This window comes from Pinus tabuliformis, chromosome 2_2 (assembly GCF_031772625.1).
Source record: "Pinus tabuliformis cultivar Carrire ecotype Pingquan chromosome 2_2, CPIR1, whole genome shotgun sequence".
NCBI classification, from domain to species: Eukaryota; Viridiplantae; Streptophyta; class Pinopsida; order Pinales; family Pinaceae; genus Pinus; species Pinus tabuliformis.
In genome coordinates, this window is record NC_142300.1 from 47,332,721 (window position 1) to 47,352,508 (window position 19,788).

The 19,788-nt window shown below is 40.4% G+C and overlaps 1 protein-coding gene across 14 annotated transcripts in view; it reads left to right on the forward strand.

Annotated features, from left to right (window-relative positions):
- LOC149191415 (Protein kinase superfamily protein) overlaps positions 1-19,788 on the forward strand; it is a 476,220-nt gene that overhangs the window by 242,787 nt on the left and 213,645 nt on the right. For all 14 annotated transcript variants that reach the window (XM_089404247.1, XM_089404237.1, XM_089404250.1 and 11 more), the window contains one exon: positions 2,351-2,427. In XM_089404247.1, coding sequence (XP_089260373.1) covers positions 2,351-2,427 — 77 coding nt within the window. The remainder of the gene's footprint in view (positions 1-2,350; positions 2,428-19,788) is intronic.

Genomic DNA, 19,788 nt, shown 5'->3' on the forward strand with positions numbered 1-19,788 from the left:
GGGGTTCCTGTTGAGGAATTTTCACACCTAAGAGGAGGTGACATGTCCAAGATCAACCCTTCAGTTCATAGGTGTTTGTGATAGTGGTGGCAACGAAGGGGAAAGACATCGTGGTTAAGTGCCATGGTCATGGGACCAACTCCAATGGTCCAACGAAGAAAACCACATAAGCACCAAGATGAAGTACGATGCCAATAAGCAAGCCATCTCACATGTGTATGTCCATCATGGCACAACCAAGGGTCACCCATACATCATGCACCCCATATCCCATGAAGCACCCCCAAGCATGCTGTAAATACTTTTGGAGTAACCTTGATAGCTAAAAAAGGGGTGAACTCAATGTTACAGAGTTTACCATTTGGTATCAATTGTCCTTGAGTGCTACAATCAGATTTAGCACATGGCTGCAGATATTTTTATTTTGCTCAGGGATTGAGCATTGGATAGGTTCTTGGCAGGTGGTTCATAGCAGGTGCATCTAGAGGGCATGCCATACTTATTTTCAGTGCACAGGTGGACATCTTTCAGCATATGCAGTGTTAATTTTTAGCAGTTCCTTCATATCTATTGTTTAAGAGATTGCTCTGTGCTTTTGGGAGCGTGTAGGGGAGGATGAAGACAATCATATGGGCACTCTCAAATTTTTGATTTGATTATTTTTAGAAACTTAGTTTTTTCTCACAATGGATGACATATTTGGGCACCTGGTTGATAGTTCTTCAAAATAGCATTTTCAGATTTTCAATTTTGAAAAATCTCTATTTTAGAAATTTTATCTTTCTTGAAATCTGATTGTAATTTTGGATAGTTTTTTGGGAAACTGCGTATTGTTCTATTTTGGTGGCATTTTTGAGGTGGTCAAGGTCATGGTCAAAGCTGGTCAAACCTTGGTCTTAAAATTGAATTTTGATGCTTGTGGAGATAATGACATTTTTGGATACCTAGTATTCAGTACAACGCGGGAGCTGAATTTGAAGGCAATCAGACACTGAAACTTTGGTCTATTTTTAGCCTCAAGATTTTTTGGGATTTTGGTCATTTTTGGAGACTGGTATTGCATATAGTATGGGGGTCAGATTTCAAGCCATTCTGAGAATTTTTGTCTTTTGTAAATTTTAGTGGGTATTGATCTATCTAGCATGTTCTACAAGCTTCTAGAGTGGCCCCCTTTTGAGGTGAACATTCTAGTTTAGTGATAATTTAGTGCAGTTACCTTTGAGGCTTTCTATTTCTGGAGATCTAGAGCACACTTCATGGAGAGGGTCCTACATGTCTTTGTCAACATTCCATGCAGATCTATTTCAGGCCTAGACCTAGGGCACATTACATGAGAAAACTTCCTCAGCATTTATGTGGGGCTCACACTTTCTATTTGTGGCCTAGAGGAGTGTGTCCTACCTTGAGCTTGAATTTCTATTCTAGTACATGCAGTTCACTTCAGTCACCAGTGTCAATCAGTTCATTGGAGTTAACCTTTAGTTCAGGATTCTTGCTATTTTCTGGGATTATTATTTGGGGCCTAGTAATATTGGGATTAGAGCAAAACCATTTGATCGTTAACCTATCCAAGATTGAATGAAAATCATTATCACCAGTAAATTGTGAAACCCAGTTGGAAATGAATATAATAACAGATTCGTTAGACAGTTGGAAAGGAATATAATAACAGATTTGCAAGACTGTAATTTTACTACATACTTAATAGTAGATATTATCATTAAACTGTTTATCTTAATACCTTGTTCTCCTGCTTGAACCCACACCTATTCCAGCTCTTAATTGCAATCATAGGTCATCTGCGACGCATCTACCTCTCAGACAAAATCTTCAGATTTTTCACTATAACTTAATGATTTTCTACTTATAACTTTCAGTTAATAATTAATATTATGTGTCAGGTCAGCCTCACAAAATTAAATCTGAAAGCCAACTTACAACAACTATTGTATGTTGCAACATGAAAACATCAAGCTGCCATTTGCAAATATCATAAGAGCAGAAATAAAACATTGGTGACCTAAAATATTGCATAGAACTAATCATTGTTGGAAATTCTTGGCTTCTAACTGTTAGTTATTTAGTCATATTATTCAACTAAGTGACAAGATATTTACCCAGAACAAATTTACACCACTTTTACAGGCTTATATTTAACATTCATTAGATGAAGGGTTTTGATGGCTTGTGTATAGTATCCCACATGGTATTATCTCTTTTTCAATTAATTGACAGGATACATGCTTTGAAGCAAATATACAATCTGTGTTATTTGTATCATGTCTCTAATTTGTAGTTCTCAAACCACTTGAACTCCTCCATACCTACTTCTTGATGTCATCTTTTGCAGATGGCCACAATGAGGCAGAATTTGGCATGTCATGGTGTGCAGGCTTCGGGTCTTCCTTTTATGATTCTTATTTTGAGGTACACCCATGCCTTTCCCCTTGAAATCGTGGAAATGAAAAATTAATAAAGTGATATTTGGGTTATAAAGTAGTATATTATGCTAGATGATATAATGGCATAGTTTATTATGCTGACTTAACGAAACTCGTATTAAGACAAGTCTTACACATGCTTTGACTATCTCTCCATGATGAAGCTAGAAGGTTACAACTTACGAAATTATGGGCTTTTTGTGGATCAAATTTGTAGGCTCAAAGGATGTTTTTATTAGGGTTATCTAATATTGTATGAATAATCATCTAGAAATTTCACGTTAGCAACCTCATTTCAAGATAATAATCTGTGATTTGAAGGGGCTCCTTTGTTCTTTTATATGCTGTTTTCATCTAAGAACTTAGAAGTATCATATACAAGGTTATCTTGTAAGAACCCAAACTGTGATTGGCTTTCTGATAAAGATGGACCATCACAACCCATAAAATAACAATAAAAGCAGTTAGAGGCCCAATAAAACTCTTGAAAAGCAATAAGAAAAGTTACAATTATTTTAGGCTAACTTTTGATGTCGAAAGCTAGAGGAACAAAAGATAGGTACTAGGCCCAAAAGATTAGTTTTAACTTTCTCTTTTAGTTTTGTTTAGCTTTTGAACAACTTGTGATTTGCAAAATATTTAGGATGATGAAGCCTCCCATTGCGTGGCTACATAAATGTTGCTTTGGTCACAAGAAAGGAAGCATCTAGATTCTACATGCACATGAGATGGAAACAAGGATCAGGGGTCATTTGGTATATGATATCACCAGCAACTTGCAAATAGTGGCATAGGTTCAGGTTCAAGTACAGGCCCAGGTTCTTCCACAACTACAAGTTCAGGGATCATCTTATCCACCTTTGATGTCTTCACTCTTCATGACTACAACAATGGTGCACTTAAGATAGAAGATTCTGTTGGTTTTGATGGAAACACTGTTGGAGTTTCATGTCAACAGAAAATGCCAGCACATCCATAAACTGATAAAACAGTTTGGTTCCTATTGCCGCTCAAATTGTACATTAAAGTGCTGAAATCCCCAACCCACGCTGTACAATCTGAGTGGAAACTGGGTAGGTCACCCACTGTCTCTTTGGTGACCAACCTTGCCTCTTTAGACCGTCTCTCCTTCGGCTTCGAGGGGGGATCCCCTAAGATTCATTGGGGCATAAACAATATGAAACAAGGTAATGTTGCAAGTAACCCCAGTGAATGAATTGGGTTTTTAAACGAAAAGGAAGATAGTAGTGATGGAGGGATGTGAATTTGTGAAGACCACTGTGAACACTCAAGGATGATGGAGTCCAGGGAATGTTAGGACGAGAGGATATCAGGAAGCATGACCCTCCTTAGATAGGTTGGCTGGAATAATGTATTAAGCAGGAAAATTTTTAAGGGTGCAAATTTATCTAAAAGTTTAAAAACCTTGGCAAGTCTTAATAGTCCGTAATATGCAAATGATAAAATGTTTGGTGATATGTTTGTAAAATTATTCAATTTCTAATGATTTTATATAGTCTTCTTTTGATACCATCTGGTTTTAAGTCCACTTCAAACATCTCCAAGTGTTAAGATTCCATTCAAATAATTGTCACTGTTTACAGCCAATCTTCAGATCTCTTCATATTCAGCCTTCAAGAAGCAGGCAATTTCTTTTACTAAATGTACCCCTGTTGGAAAGAGAGGTAACAGTCCCCTGAACTGGTTTCACAAACTACTTAACCCATATAGAAACCTCTGCATCCTGTCCATCTTGTTGCAGAGATTCTTTCCAGTGATGGCTATAATTGGCTCAAGTATGGGCAGAAGCTGGTTAAGGGTACCTGTAATGTTCCAAACTCAACAAACAGTGATATGCAAAAGTAGATACGATTCATGCACAGAAAAATAAAAACGATTAGCAAATACTCAATACAAATCAGAAATGAGAACCAGCGGAGCCATTTTATTAATGGAATGGAGCAAGTACAATGGTATGGAAATGCACTTGGGCTTGCCTCAAGGGAAAGCTTGACAAAACCCAGGTGTCAAACAATAATCACAATGCTGGAAAGATAACTGCTCCTCTAATGCTTTGTGCTGTCTCCTAGTAACTGCACTGCTGGCTGGAAAGGAACTGCAAGAAACCCCGTCTTCGATGCTTAGAAAATGATGAAACTTCAGCCCCATGCTCCTTGGCCAAAACCCACAAAAACCCAGAAAGGGTTTGGCCTGAATCCAACCTCCAAAATTCGGCCTCCTCTATGGCCTACGCCCTCCAAACTGCTCCAAGAATACAGCCTACAAGAAATGGCCACGAAATCCTCCTCCAAGCTCTGAAAGGGAAGCAAACACCACTCCAAGTATCTCCTCTAACCTCCACGACAAAGCTCAGCCTCAAGGGCTGATACTCTACCCACCAAGTGAGCTCCCAATACTGCCTCTGCGCTGGCCCAGGTAGTGCGAAAGTCACACTGCCAAGCAACAAGCTCAACCAGCTCCCAAACTCTCCCAAATGCCGACAATCCTCCCTAGCCTCCTCTCTAGAAAATCTCACGCCCAAACTCCGTTGCAAGACACCAACAACAAACTCGGCCTCCTCTCCACTGCGTCCTCCAGTAATACACACCACCTGGAAATGAATGTCGCTGCTGGAAATCACAATGAGATCCTCCTCCTGAAGAAATGCAGAAAACCTTCCTAGGGTGGCACCCGAAGTCCCCCGAAAAAAGGGTGAGCTCTTCGCTTGAAGGACTCTTGCTAAATAGCGAGTGACTCAACTAAGTAGCTTGAGCAACGAAGATAAATCGATATACCCAAAACTATGATTGAGATGAGGAGAGCTTCCTTCCTTATATAGATTTCGTGGAGCACTTTTCCCTCCAATTCGTCCTCCATTGTGGGCCCTCACTTAACCAACATCATGCAAAACTTAACCACCTCCATGCAAATCAAACTGGGGAGTGTGTATTTCCCTAGTGAGGGAGGCCCCCACGTGTAAATTAACTACAACAAAAATAACTTTTCCTAAGTCTAATCTCCTAATAAAATCGAATGGGGTCCACTAGCTCCAAAATTAGCCTCATAATACAAAATTTAATCTTGTTCCAAAATAATTTAGGAAGGAACATGACAGTCCTCCCCTCCCAAATGTTGCTTGTCCCCAAGCAACTTCAATGCCGGATGGTTAAGAATGTGCTCTCCTTCCCAAGTGGCGTCCTCATCCAGTAAACTCTTCCAACACACCAAATACGCTCTGATGATCTTGCTTCTGAGCTTCCTCTCCTTGGTCTCTAAGATGGCCTTTGGCTCCAAGATCAAATGCCCCTCAGCATCAAGTGGAGTCAACTCCATGACTGCTATAACCTGCTGCCCCACCACCCTCTTGAGGCAAGACACATGAAAGACGTTATAAATCCTATTCCCTAGTGGTAGCTCAAACTCGTAAGCCACATCTCCAACCCTCCTAATCACTCTGTATGGTGCAAAAAATCTTGGTTGCAGCCTTTCGGCCCCCTTATGCTTCAGTGTGGACTGTTGGTACGACTGCAATCGAAGGTAGACCAAGTGCCCCTCCTCAAAATTCCTCTTTATTCGATGCCGGTCAACATACATCTTCTGCTGATTCTAGGCTGTCTGTAAGTTATCGTTAAAAGCTTTGAGGATATCTTGGCTCTCTAGGATCCAATCCTTGGCCTTTGGGGCCCTGTTGTCTCCAAAAACAATATCAGTAAAAGACAAAGCATCATAACCATATAAGGCATGGAAATGAGTCATACCAATGGACATATGATGGGTGGTGTTGAAACAATACTCTCCTAGATGCAACCTTTGAATCCAAGCCCACTGCTGCCCTGTCACATAATTCCTGAGATAGCCCTCTAACCACTAGTTCACCCCCTCTGTCTGATCATCGGTCTGCAGATGATAGCTGGTGCTCGGGGTGAGCTTAGTGCCGACTAGTCTAAAGAGCGCCTGACAAAATCCTCCCATGAATCGACTATCTCTATCACGGACTATGGTCTTAGGGACTCCGTGCAGACGAAAGACCTCCTTGAAGAACAACTCTACCACCTGTGAGGCTGAATATCGTGTCGGTATGGCAAAGAAGTGTGCAAACTTGGTCAGTCAGTTGACCATCACCGTGTTGTCACACAAAGTGTCTAGGCACCACGACAACGCTCAGAGTAAGGGTTGTCACTCTTAATCCTTACTCACTCCGTTTAGACTCTCTCCTAGACAAGTCAAGGGGGGTAGTCCCTAAGGTAAATGGATGAAGAAACCCTGTGGAACACAGGCTCTAGGAGATTTTAATGATAAACAACTTGACAAATGTAAATGGGTTTTGATTAACTCAGATGAATAGATAAAACGCTAATGTAACCAAGACACGACCACAAGATAGAAGCAATTATAGACCAGTGCCTTTAATATTTGAATTAATTATTGACTAAATAAAATAAGTTATCCAGAACAATTTTCCAATATGTGACGAATACTGAAAATCATGTAAACGCCCAAAACTTTAACATGCAAGAAATTCCAGATTTAAAATGATTTTCGGTGATGACCCAGATCTAGAATTAATTAACCTTCCCCAACAGCAATATGATTTAAAACGTTTATCGCACCTTGACCATAGAAAAATTACTTGCCATGAAAAGAAACCAAGGAACTTTAGATAAAAAGTTTAATTATTCTTTAGACAAATTGAAGAAATAAAATAAATCAAAAGGGTTAATAAAATAAAAAATTTAGTGGGCCAGAGGCCACATTTATTTATTTATTTTTTAACGTGAATCCCTTTAATTTAATTCCTTAGTAATTCTCAGGTCACCAAAAACTTTAAAATTCTTAGATTTTTTTTTAAATTTTAAGATTTTTTTTTAGATTTTTAACTTTTATGATCTTTTATTATGATTTTTAATGAAATTTTGAATGAAAAAAATAAAAATTGAAATCACTAATCAAAGATAAAAGGTAAGAAAATCAAAACAAATAAAAAAATACAAATAAAATAAAAGTCAAGACAAAAAATCAAAATAAAAACCAAAATCGAACTTTGATTTTTTTTTTTTTAATTTTTAATTAAATCAAAACAAAGCACACTTCATAAAATAAAAATAAAAATTTAACTCTACCTATCTAAAGAAACCAAAACTAAATGAAATTGAAATAAAAACCAAAGGAACTAAACCTAAGCTATCTTAAACAAAATAAAAAAAATCGAAATGTGTTTTATTGACTGTAGGTCTGCATGGCAGAAGGGGAGTTCGAAGGGAAATAAGGGCCGACAAAATGCAGGTTAGGCAGCGATGAGGGCTAGTAGAACGAGGCAGCGATGGAAAGCAAGAAGGGATGCTGAGGGCTGGAGTTACGATTGAATGGAATTGCGGAAAGGAGATCGATGCAAGCGTAGTGCGATGGAGGGAAGAGAAACCACGTGGAGGTTAGGTAGTGGAAGACTGCTAATAGGAGAGGCAGCCTAACGCCAGAGAGATGGAATGGAACATGCAGGTTAGGCAACGTGGAAGTGGCTAGTCGAAGAGCGATGGAGCTCTGATGACGGAGGGAGCTGCGGATAGGAAGAAAAAGGCAGATTCGATGGTGGAAAGGGGCTGTGTAGGAGGGCAGGTTAGTGGAAACCAAAGGCCAACAGAGGGACGGACAAGGGGGTTCAGGCAGCCATGGAATGGATTGAGGGAGATCTGAAGGCCGCAGAAAGGCTAGAAAGGAGTTGTGTGAGGGTTTGTAGATTATGGCAGCGAGAACAGAAGTCTGTGTGAGGGATCTGAAGAATAACACTGATGGAAGGAAATGTGGCAAGAGAGAAATGGAGCAGCAGCACGCAACGAGGGTTTGGTGAGGAAAATGCAGAGAGAGATGGCAGCGAAGCTGGGACTTTGCGGATTCAAAGAGAATGCAGGCAGCAAGGCTGGGGCCTTGTTAAAAAAAATCGAAATTTTCCAATAAAACCCAGAAATTTAAAAAATGATATCCCAACAGTAACCCAAAAATTTCCAGATTAAAATGTTATATTCTGCTTCAGGATTTATTAATAAAACCCTTAAAAATTTTCTCCAGATTTAGAAAAAATTTGAAACCCTGGACTGCAAAATCTAGATAGAATCCCTGCAAAAATGATGTTGCTAAACGCCGAGATCCAGATCTTACCCTCCAGGGCCTAGATCTGGACTCTACATAGTTTTCTTCTTCAGATTTGTAGTTGCAAGACAACAAGAAATGCCCAAACGATATATACAATGACCCAAAAAACTAAAACCCAGAAAACCCAAGTCAGAAAACTGAAAATAATTACAGATCTATGTACATGAATGGCAGATCTATTAGATCTAGGGAGTGTGAGTCCAACTCCACTCCCAGATCTGATAATTTGAGGCTTTCAACAGCCAGATCTATCGATATGACACAGAAAAATTTAAAATTTTTAAAGTTTAAAGCAGGTACTGAGCTCAAAGCCCTTCGTTCATCACCCATAAAAAAATATCTTATGATAAGCCCGGGATCAAATTAAAGTTGGGCTCTTTAGAAAACATGGATCGGGAGTTGGCTGGTTCAACCGAAAACTTCCCCAAATGCCCGATGATCTAAAAATAATACTTTCTTGCAAAACTCAATTCAGCCATCAACATAGAGCGAAAAACGATAATAAAATTCAGATAAATAGAGATACCTGCTATTATATTCAAAACTTAATTTATCATTCAAACATCAGCGACTGAGCAAGGTACCTGTACTCAAATCGCTCTTCAGAAAGCTACATCAATGGCTAAAAAGAAATCTATGCATGAAAATGAGACATCTTACAGTATTTCCATGAAGAGTAACAGCAACAGAAATTAACCCCAATGTTTTTCTTTATTGCTCATAAAAAAGATTACAAGAGAGCTTTTCGCTTAGCACACGATCAAAAGATCGAATGCTGACTGACAAATGACCTCCTATTTAAAGATAAATCCTCCAACGGCTAGTTCGAGTGATCCTCGTCAAAGCAATCTCGGCCGTTGATGGGGATCAAAATTTCTTTTAATCTCATCCGTCGAAATTTTAAATTCTTGAGGAAATTCGAATTTTTCAATTAAATGAATTTTAATTAATTCAAAAATTAAATTTTTGAATTAATTTCTTCATAATTTTGACTTTGACTTAACCCCAGAGACCAAAGGCTTAAAATTTAGCAAAATAATTAATTTACCTTAGTCCCTGGACCTCTTAAAATTTAATTTTTAAGGACCGACGAATTTTTCCTTCAGAGAATTTAAATTTACCTAGGACCTAGAATCAATTAAATTTTTGGCTTAGGATTTTAATTAATTTTGGTCATAGAATTTAATTAATTAACCTATGAGGGGATAAATTATTTTTCCAACCCTCAAGGCCCTTTACATCATGATTTTCACATTTTTTACATCTTAAAGGGGAAAACCCATTTGCAAAAGACCCTCACAGACTATCCAGTTCTGCGACACAAATATAATCTAGCAGATCAAACAATTTGTAATAAAATAACCTAACCAAATAGTTAGGATTATTCCCAAATCACTTTTACATAGACTCAATCTAGAACACTAGGACTTCCTTAAGATCGCAGTGACAAAATCCATTCTGGCTTTGGGGTAAGGCTGAAGAAAAACTCTACCGACCATCTGAGAATGGATCGGTGAGACAAAAAACCTCTCAGAATGTAGATCGTCACCAGAAAAGTAGGTTTACCTAGGTGATTACATACACGACATGGATCTGCTGAGATTATTTACATTATACACATGCAGACTAGGCTTACATTATAAGATGATGATCACGCTAATGATGATAGATGGACGACACGAACACATCGATCAGGCACTATCCCTTTTGCGAAAAAAAGGGGGTTTACTGCTATGGGTCGTTGACACGTAGTGGTCAACACACTGAGGAAAGTCTAGTGATGAAATCCATAGAAATTCTCTCCCATTTCCCCTCTGAGATGGGAAGAGGCTGCAACAATCCTACTGGATGTGTCAACTCTCCTTTGTTTCTCTGGAAAGCTTCACACTCCTACACATGCCTCAACACATCTCCTTTGAGGCCCTGTTGGAAATAATACTAAGAGGGGGGGTGAATCAGTATTATCAAGTTCTTTTAACAAATCTTCCTTATTTGCACTTAGAATTATTTTTGCATATCAATACCATAAAATAATGAGCATGAACAAGAAAAAACAAATAGTCACACCAAAGAACACCAGATATAAGGTGGAAACCCAATGTGGGTGAAAACCACCTGCTGCAGTATGTCTCTATCTTCTTTCAAATTAGAAACTCCTTTTACAATGGTTTTGTACTGGTGCAGTCCTTTACTTGTACGCAGGCTGCAACCTGCAGAGAGCTACAACTCTCTCTCTCTCGTTTTCCAGTCTCTCCTGGAAGGGAGCTACAACCCCCTACTTCTTTTCATAAAGCATCAAATGATCATCAAGTACATGTAAGTTACACAGTCAACTGCAGTAACCAGATCAGCAATAACAGAACTAACCCAGAACACCTTATCAACAGAAAAATTCAATTAACAGAAGATGACAGATACGCAGTTTTTCTTTCTGTGGCCTGCGTCGCTACGCACTTCACCTTCTGCGTCCCTGCATATACCCGCAGAGAGCCTTCTGCTGCACCGCGTACCCACGCTCTGCTTCTTCAATCGCGCTGCGTACTGTTACGGTAGGTACGCACCCAGAGACACTATCGCGCCGCGTACCATTACTGAAACCACGCACTCAAGGATACTATCGCGCCGCGTACTTTCGCTGTGCGTACGCACCTGAACCTTTGTCGCTTTGCGTACCCATGCAGTTCTCCTTCTTCTGCTCTGCGTACCCACGCAGCTCTCCTGTTTCTGCTCTGCGTACCCACGCAGATCTCCTGTTTCTTCTCTGCATACCCACGCACCTGTACCGTTAAACACCTGCGTACTTCTGATTAGGGCCGAATTGGCAGTCGACCAGTGTGGCACAGTTAGTCAGATGCTCAGATCTGATCATGCGCTCGAGAGATCACCCTTCACAGATTCGCTTTCAACTTCTCTTACATATAGATCAAGCTTTTAAGACCATAACCCAATATTTCAGATCTTAAGATATTCAATTGCAAAAGATGCTTAGCCAAGTGATCTCCTTTGCTTTATATAGGTAAGCTCCTTTTAAAATCATGGATCAATACCACAAGCCAAAACCATAATAACACAAATACCGTCGGCTAAATACCAAGGGTTAAACATAAGAAACCCCACGCGTGCTTTTCTCTGCCTTGAAGTGAGTGCACTGGGGGTACGCACCTCTTGAACGGCTGACCTGCGTGCCTGGCCGCGGTCCCTTCACGATGTACCTGCGGGTACGCATCTTCTGAACTGTTCTCCTGCGTACTTCTTAATTTTCATCATATTGAGAGCCTTGCCACGGGTGTTGCCATCAAGTACAACATCTGTAACATATAGCCATACCAGAAACATAATGCCAACAATCTCCCCCTTTGGACTTGATGGCAACCTCAAAAACTTCAGCTTCATTCTCCCCCTTTGACATCAAGGGCAAAGGGTTATGCTCCCCCTTAGAACATGCTCCCCCTGAATATGAACCAGATCTGTAAAGAAGAACCATAATCCACCAGAAAGAGATAGAGACATATTGCAGCTATATTCAGACCAGCTTCCATGACTTCTTTCTGTACATCCTCCATAATGCCAACAATGCATTATATGCTCCCCCTGAACTTGTGCCGCAACCCAGCACATGTACGCATATACCCCAGATGAACCATGCGTACAACCATCAATCAGAAGAGTTTCAACAATAAGATGATGCATCAACAACCCCCAGCTTTTGCCTGAGGTATTCAAAAGTCTCCCTGGGTAATGGTTTGGTGAGAATATCAGCAACTTGTTCCTTAGAAGGAACATACTCCAACTTGACTTTCTGTTCAAGCACTTGTTCCCGGAGAAAATGATACTTGATTGGTATGTGCTTGGTTTTTGAATGCATGACAAGATTCTTTGAGATGCTGATTGCACTTGTGTTATCACATAAGATGGGAGATAGGTGGTGTACAAGTGATTTGAAAATCCTGCAAGGTCTGCATCATCCAAAGGAGTTGAGTGCAGCAAGATGCAGCAGCAACATATTCTGCTTCAGCTGTAGACAAGGCAATCGAACTCTGTTTCTTGCTGAACCAAGATACTAATCTGGAACCCATAAAGAACGCACCACCACTTGTGCTCTTCCTGTCATCCACGCTTCCGGCCCAATCTGCATCTGTATAAGCATGAAGTGTGAGATCTGTATCTCTAGGATACCATAAGCCATAATTTTGTGTCCCTTGAAGATATTTGAAAATTCTCTTCACTGCCTGAAGATGAGTCTCCGTTGGATTTGCCTGAAATCTTCCAACTATTCCTACTGCATGCATGATGTCCGGTCGGGTACCTGTCAAATAAAGTAAACTTCCAATCATAGATCTGTAGGTTGGTTGATGTACTGCTACAGATTCATCATTTGCGCTGAGGCTACATCCTGTGACCATGGGTGTACATACAGGTTTTGCATCTTCCATGCCATATTTCTTCAAAATCTGTTTGAGATACTTGGTTTGAGATAAAAAGATTCCTCCTTCTTTTTGTTGGATTTGCAAACCAAGGAAATATGTTAGTTCTCCCAGCAAGGACATTTCAAATTCTTTCTGCATGACCAAGGCAAAGCTTTGACTCATAGCTTCTTCATTGCTGCCAAAAATAATGTCATCTACATACACAACAAGTATTAGCAATTTGTCATTTTCAAATTTTATATAAAGATTGCTATCTGCTGATCCTTTTGAAAAGCCTTGTTGATGAAGATATTTGTCCAAACGATAATACCAAGCCCTTGGAGCTTGTTTGAGACCATAGAGAGCCTTTTTCAATCTGCATACAAGATTTGGATCATTTCCAAGAATGAACCCATTTGGCTGCTCAATGTATACTTCTTCTTCCAAGTCTCCATTCAGAAAGGCTGATTTTACGTCCATTTGAAATACTTTGAAGTTTTGAAAGCTTGAGAGAGCAAGGAACATTCGGATGGTATTCCTTCTTGCTGCGCATACCCTTTACAAACAAGTCTGGCCTTGTTTCTAATTACTTCTCCATTTTCATTCAATTTATTTTTGAAGACCCATTTTGTTCCGATAACATTCTTATCCTTTGGTCTAGGGACCAGCTCCCAGGTGTTGTTCTTTTCGATCTGCTCAAGTTCTTCATCCATTGCTTTCACCCAACATTCATCTTTGCATGCCTCTTTCACATTTTGTGGTTCAGTGGAGGAGAGTAATGCCAAATAGCTTGAAGCTTCTGCAACTGTTCTTCTTGTTTGTACACCTGCTTCTTTCTGCCCCACAATCTGAGATTCTGGATGATTCTTCTGAACATATCTAGATGGAGTCTTCTCTTCTATTCTTGTCTGCTCCTCTGGTTCTTCTTGAGGTTCTTCTTCTTCATCATTTTGTCTTTGAGGGTAGCCTTCATCTTCTTCGATGTCTTCATGATGTACTTGCCTAGGAATGTATCCCTTCTCATCAACCACTACATCAATGCTGTCAACAATTCTGCCAAGTCTTTTATTGTAGCACTTGTATGCTTTGCTATGTGGAGAGTAACCAAGAAGAATGCCTTCATCTGCTCTAGGTTCAAGTTTGCCAAGCTGCTCATCAGTGTTCTTAATATAGCATTTGCTCCCAAAGATTTTGAAGTGCTTTACCGAAGGAGTCTTACCACTCCAGAGCTCATGAGGAGTTTGAGTGCTGTTCACCCGGACATTTGTTTTGTTGAGAATAATAACCGCAGCATGTGCAGCTTCTCCCCAGAAAGTTGCGGGAGTTCCTGACTCATCAAGCATAGCACGAGCCATTTGTTAGACTGTTCTGTTCATTCTTTCCACAACTCCATTTTGCTGAGGAGTTCTAGCTGTAGAGAATTCTCTTCTTATCCCATGTTCTTCACAGAAATTGAAAAATTCATTTGAGGTAAACTCCCCACCTCTGTCGGATCTGAGGCACTTAATTTTGTGACCTGATTCATTTTCAACCAAGGCTTTGAAGGATTTGAATTTTTCGAATGCTTCATCTTTGTGCTTCATAAGTCCTAATCAGACAAACCTGGAGAAATCGTCAATGAATAATATCAAGTATTCTTCTCCTCGAGGTGTTCTTTTCTTGAATGGATTGCATGTATCTGTATGTACTAGCTCAAGAGGCATGCTAGCTGATCCTTCCTTCTCTGGAAAGTTAGTTCTGGTTTGTTTTCCAAACTGACATGATTTGCATATGGTGTTGTCAGGAATTTTGATATTTGGAAGATCGCGAACTGCCTGATATTTGCATGCTTTCCTTATTTGTGAAAAGCTTAGATGCCCCAACCTCCGATGCCATAACCAGTGCTCATCATCCTTGCTCAGATAGCATTGTTGTTGTTCTTCTTCAAATATGTACAGATTATTTGGAGTTCTTTTGCCTTTGATCACTGTTTTACCTATATCAAGGTCACGAACAAGACATCCATTTGATCTGAATATCACCTCGGTTCTTTGATCACACATCTGGCAGACACTTAGAAGATTATGCTTCAATCGATCAACATACAAAACATTTCCAGCCTTGACCTTTTCTTTTAACTGAGCAATGCCTTTTCCTTTTATAGTTGCAGGAGTATCATTTCCAAAAGAAACTTTCTTTCCTTTTTCTAGAGTAGAATATGACTCAAGTTTTTCTTTATCACCTGTCATATGCTTCGAACATCCACTGTCAATGTACCATAGATTTTCCTGTCCCTCTGCATAAAATGCTATCCCACATCTTTCTGTTTGTGGTTCCTTTATTCTCCATGTTTTGGTGCTTGAGGCTTGTTCCTTTTTCTGCTGAAACCTGCTCCTGCATTCAGAATCTGCATGACCAAAGTTATTGCAAATAGAACATTCAACTTCATTTTCAAGAGCCGAAAAGTTGTTATAGGTCCTTTTTGTAATCCCGGTCATACTTCTTTGTTTTTGAGCCTCTCTAGTCATGATTGTTTTATATGCAACACATTGAGCTGCTTTGTGATCAAAGTTATGACAAGAGAAACATTGTCCATTGAAGAAACTTTTGCGGTTATCAAATCTACCGGCCAAGTGATTGTAATCTCTATTGTCATTCATTCTTGAACCAAATTGAGAAGATTTTACCTGTGGCTGGTTGTAGCTTTTGTTCACCCTTAAGACGGATTGCCCCTGATAGCCTCTGTTTGCAATTCGTCCCTGCTTTACCTGATGGTCTCCATTGTGCTTTTGCTCATTCCTCCTTGCTGCATCAAGATAACTTTTTGAGGTGGATGCTTGAGAAGCTTCTCCATTATAGCCCAGACCTGTCTTGTTTAGAGGAGAACGCTGTACATTGATAATCTCATCCAGAGTTTCAGATCCTTTGACAAACTTAAGATTAATAGCTTTTGTTTTCTCAATCTCTTTTCTAAGAGCAACAATTTCACCTTCTAATTTTTCAAGATGTTTTTCCTTTTTATCAATTTGAAATTGTAGAGTATCAATGATCATATTCTTTTCTTCTATACATCTCTTGAGTCTAGTAATTTCTTCAAAAAGGTTATCCACATCTATAGCATCCATATAATCATCATCTTCAAATGCCATTAACAGTTTATATTCATTACCTTGTTCATCTTCATCACTATTTGATAGACCATCACTATCTTCATGAGTGTAGTAGCTTTTCTTATTTGCACCCTGTTTCTTGTTCCATCTAGCAGGTTCCTTTCCTTTATCCTTATAAGGACATTTTGCAGCATAATGACGTACTCTTCCACAAGCAAAGCATTTAAAGGGTAACTTGCCTCTGAACCTTCCAGAACCCCTTTGAAGATTTCTGACAAAATTTGATTCTTCTTCTTCTTCTTCTGGTACGTGACTTGCTTCATAATAATCTCCTTTGCCTGACGCCTTGAAAGCAGCTTCTCTTCTGTCTGATGGACCTCCCTTTCTCATTTCATAAGCAGTTAGAATTCCATGTAGCTGAGACATAGTAAGAATTCGTAGATTTTCCTTTTCTTCTATTGCAGATACTTTAGATTCAAACTTTGGGGACAATGATCTTAGAACCTTTTCAACCACAATAGCCTCTTTTATTTCTTCACCCAAATTTTTCATGCAATTAACAATCTCATCTACCCGAAGAAAATAGTTAGCCACACTTTCATCATTATACATCCTGAGATTCTCATACTGAATCCTGAGAGTTTGAAGTTTAGCACGCTTTACCTGTTCATCTCCTTCGTAGCTCAAGACAATCTTGTCCCATATTTCTTTTGCGGATTTATATTGCATAACCTTTACAAATTCTGTTTGAGATAAGCATCCCAGCAAAGTATTGACTGCTTTAGCATTTGTTTCATATTTCTTCTTTTCGACCGCATCTGTAGGAGTAGCTGAAGGAAAAGTGTAGCCTGTGTCTATGATATCCCAAACTTCTGTACCAAGAGATTGAAGATAGGCAGTAACTCTTACTTTCCAATAATTGAAGTTTGTCCCATCAAAAATTGGTGGCCTGATTGATGCTTCCCTCTCGTAGTTGCTCATGATGAATGATCTTCCTTCAAGCGATCAAGCTTCTCCGAAGGACCTGCTCTGATACCAATTGTTGGAAATAATACTGAGAGGGGGGGTGAATCAGTATTATCAAGTTCTTTTAACAAATCTTCCTTATTTGCACTTAGAATTATTTTTGCATATCAGTACCATAAAATAATGAGCATGAACAAGAAAAAACAGATAGTCACACCAAAGAACACCAGATATAAGGTGGAAACCCAATGTGGGTGACAACCACCTGCTGCAATATGTCTCTATCTTCTTTCAAATTAGAAACTCCTTTTACAATGGTTTTGTACTGGTGCAGTCCTTTACCAGTACGCAGGCTGCAACCTGCAGAGAGCTACAACTCTCTCTCTCTCGTTTTCCAGTCTCTCCTGGAAGGGAGCTACAACCCCCTACTTCTTTTCATAAAGCATCAAATGATCATCAAGTACATGTAAGTTACACAGTCAACTGCAGTAACCAGATCAGCAATAATAGAACTAACCCAGAACACCTTATCAACAGAAAAATTCAATTAACAGAAGATCTTAAGACAGATACGCAGTTTTTCTTTTTGTGGCCTGCGTTGCTACGCACTTCACCTTCTGCTTCCCTGCGTATACCCGCAGAGAGCCTTCTGCTGCACCGCGTACCCACGCTCTGCTTCTTCAATCGCGCTGCGTACTGTTACGGTAGGTACGCACCCAGAGACACTATCGCGCCGCGTACCATTACTGAAACCACGCACTCAAGGATATTATCACGCCGCGTACTTTCGCTGTGCGTACGCACCTGAACCTTTGTCGCTTTGCGTACCCACGCAGTTCTCCTTCTTCTACTCTGCGTACCCACGCAGCTCTCCTGTTTCTGCTCTGCGTACCCACGCAGATCTCCTGTTTCTTCTCTGCGTACCCACGCACCTGTACCGTTAAACACCTGCGTACTTCTGATTAGGGCCGAATTGGCAGTCCACCAGTGTGGCACAGTTAGTCAGATGCTCAGATCTGATCATGCACTCGAGAGATCACCCTTCACAGATTCCCTTTCAACTTCTCTTACATATAGATCAAGCTTTTAAGACCATAACCCAATATTTGCAAAAGATGCTTAGCCAAGTGATCTCCTTTGCTTTATATTAGGTAAGCTCCTCCTAAAATCATGGATCAATACCACGAGCCAAAACCATAATAACACAAATACCGTCGGCTAAATACCAAGGGTTAAACATAAGAAACCCCATGTGTGCTTTTCTCTGCCTTGAAGTGAGTGCACTGGGGGTACGCACCTCTTGAACGGCTTACCTGCGTGCCTGGCCGCGGTCCCTTCACGGTGTACCTGTGGGTACGCATCTTCTGAACTGTTCTTCTGCGTACTTCTTAATTTTCATCATATTGAGAGCCTTGCCACGGGTGTTGCCATCAAGTACAACATCTGTAACATATAGCCATACCAGAAACATAATGCCAACAAAGCACTCTCTCACTGCCATATAAGTCTTCCTAAACCCCAAGTGCTTGGACAAAGGAGAATCATGGGCTGCTCGAAGGACACGCTCTCTGAACTGTGATCCCGATACCAAAAATATGTGCCCCTTATAATAAATAACCTCATCCATCACCCTGTAGCGTTCATCTGCATAACTTCCCTCCAAGATCTTGTACACCTGACGATCCTTGGAGTACTCTACCAATAATTGAGCCTCCAGTCATGACAAGTGCTCATGAGTGAAGGCCCGAGTGGTCTTCTGGACAGTGCACCCACCACTACGTTGTGCTTCCCTCGCACATACTCAATATCAAAATCGTAGGCTTGCACTCCGCTGTCTGTCATTGAGGCCCTGCTGCCCCATGAAATGACAGACTGTTGTGATCTGTCTTCACCCGAAATCGATTCCCCACCAAGTACTGTCTAAATTTGGCCAATGCATGCATTATGGCCAACATATCCTTGTCATAAATGGAATACAACAACTCATGAGGTAGAAGTTTCCGACTCTCGAAAGCAATGGGGTGCCCTCCTTGGGACAAGACTGCCTTGATCCCTACACCTGATGCATCGCACTCCAATGTGAAAGGTTGAGTAAAATCTGGGAGTGCCAATACCGGGCAACAACTCATCACCTCCTTGAGGCGATCAAATGTTGCCTCAGCTCCCTCTATCCACGAAAAACCCCCTTCTTAGTCAGATCAGTAAGGGGTGCTGCCAACTGTGAGAAGCCCTTCATAGACCTTCGATAATAGTTACAGATGCCCAAAAATCCTCTCAATGCTGTCACATCTCGGGTCTCTGGCCAATCCCGATTTGCCTGAATCTTCTCCTTGTTCACCTTGACCCCATCTGCACTTATGATATGTCCTAAGTAAAGCATCTCTGTTAGCCCAAACTCGCACTTGGACATCTTGGCGTAGAACTGTTGCTCCTCCAATATATGCAAGACTGCCTCTAAGTGTTGTAGGTGCTCCTGCCATGTCCTGCTGTAGATCAAAATGTCATCATAGAATACCAGTACAAACCTCCTCAACTAGCCTCGGAACACATGGTTCATGCATGGCTGAAAAGTAGTCGGGGCATTGGTTAACCCAAAAGGCATGACCAGGAACTCGAAATGCCCATAATGACTTCTGAAGGCTGTCTTCGGAATGTCTTGCTCTCTCACATGGATCTGATGATATCCTGACCTCAAATCTATCTTAGAGAAGTACTTGGCTCCTCTAAACTCGTCCATCA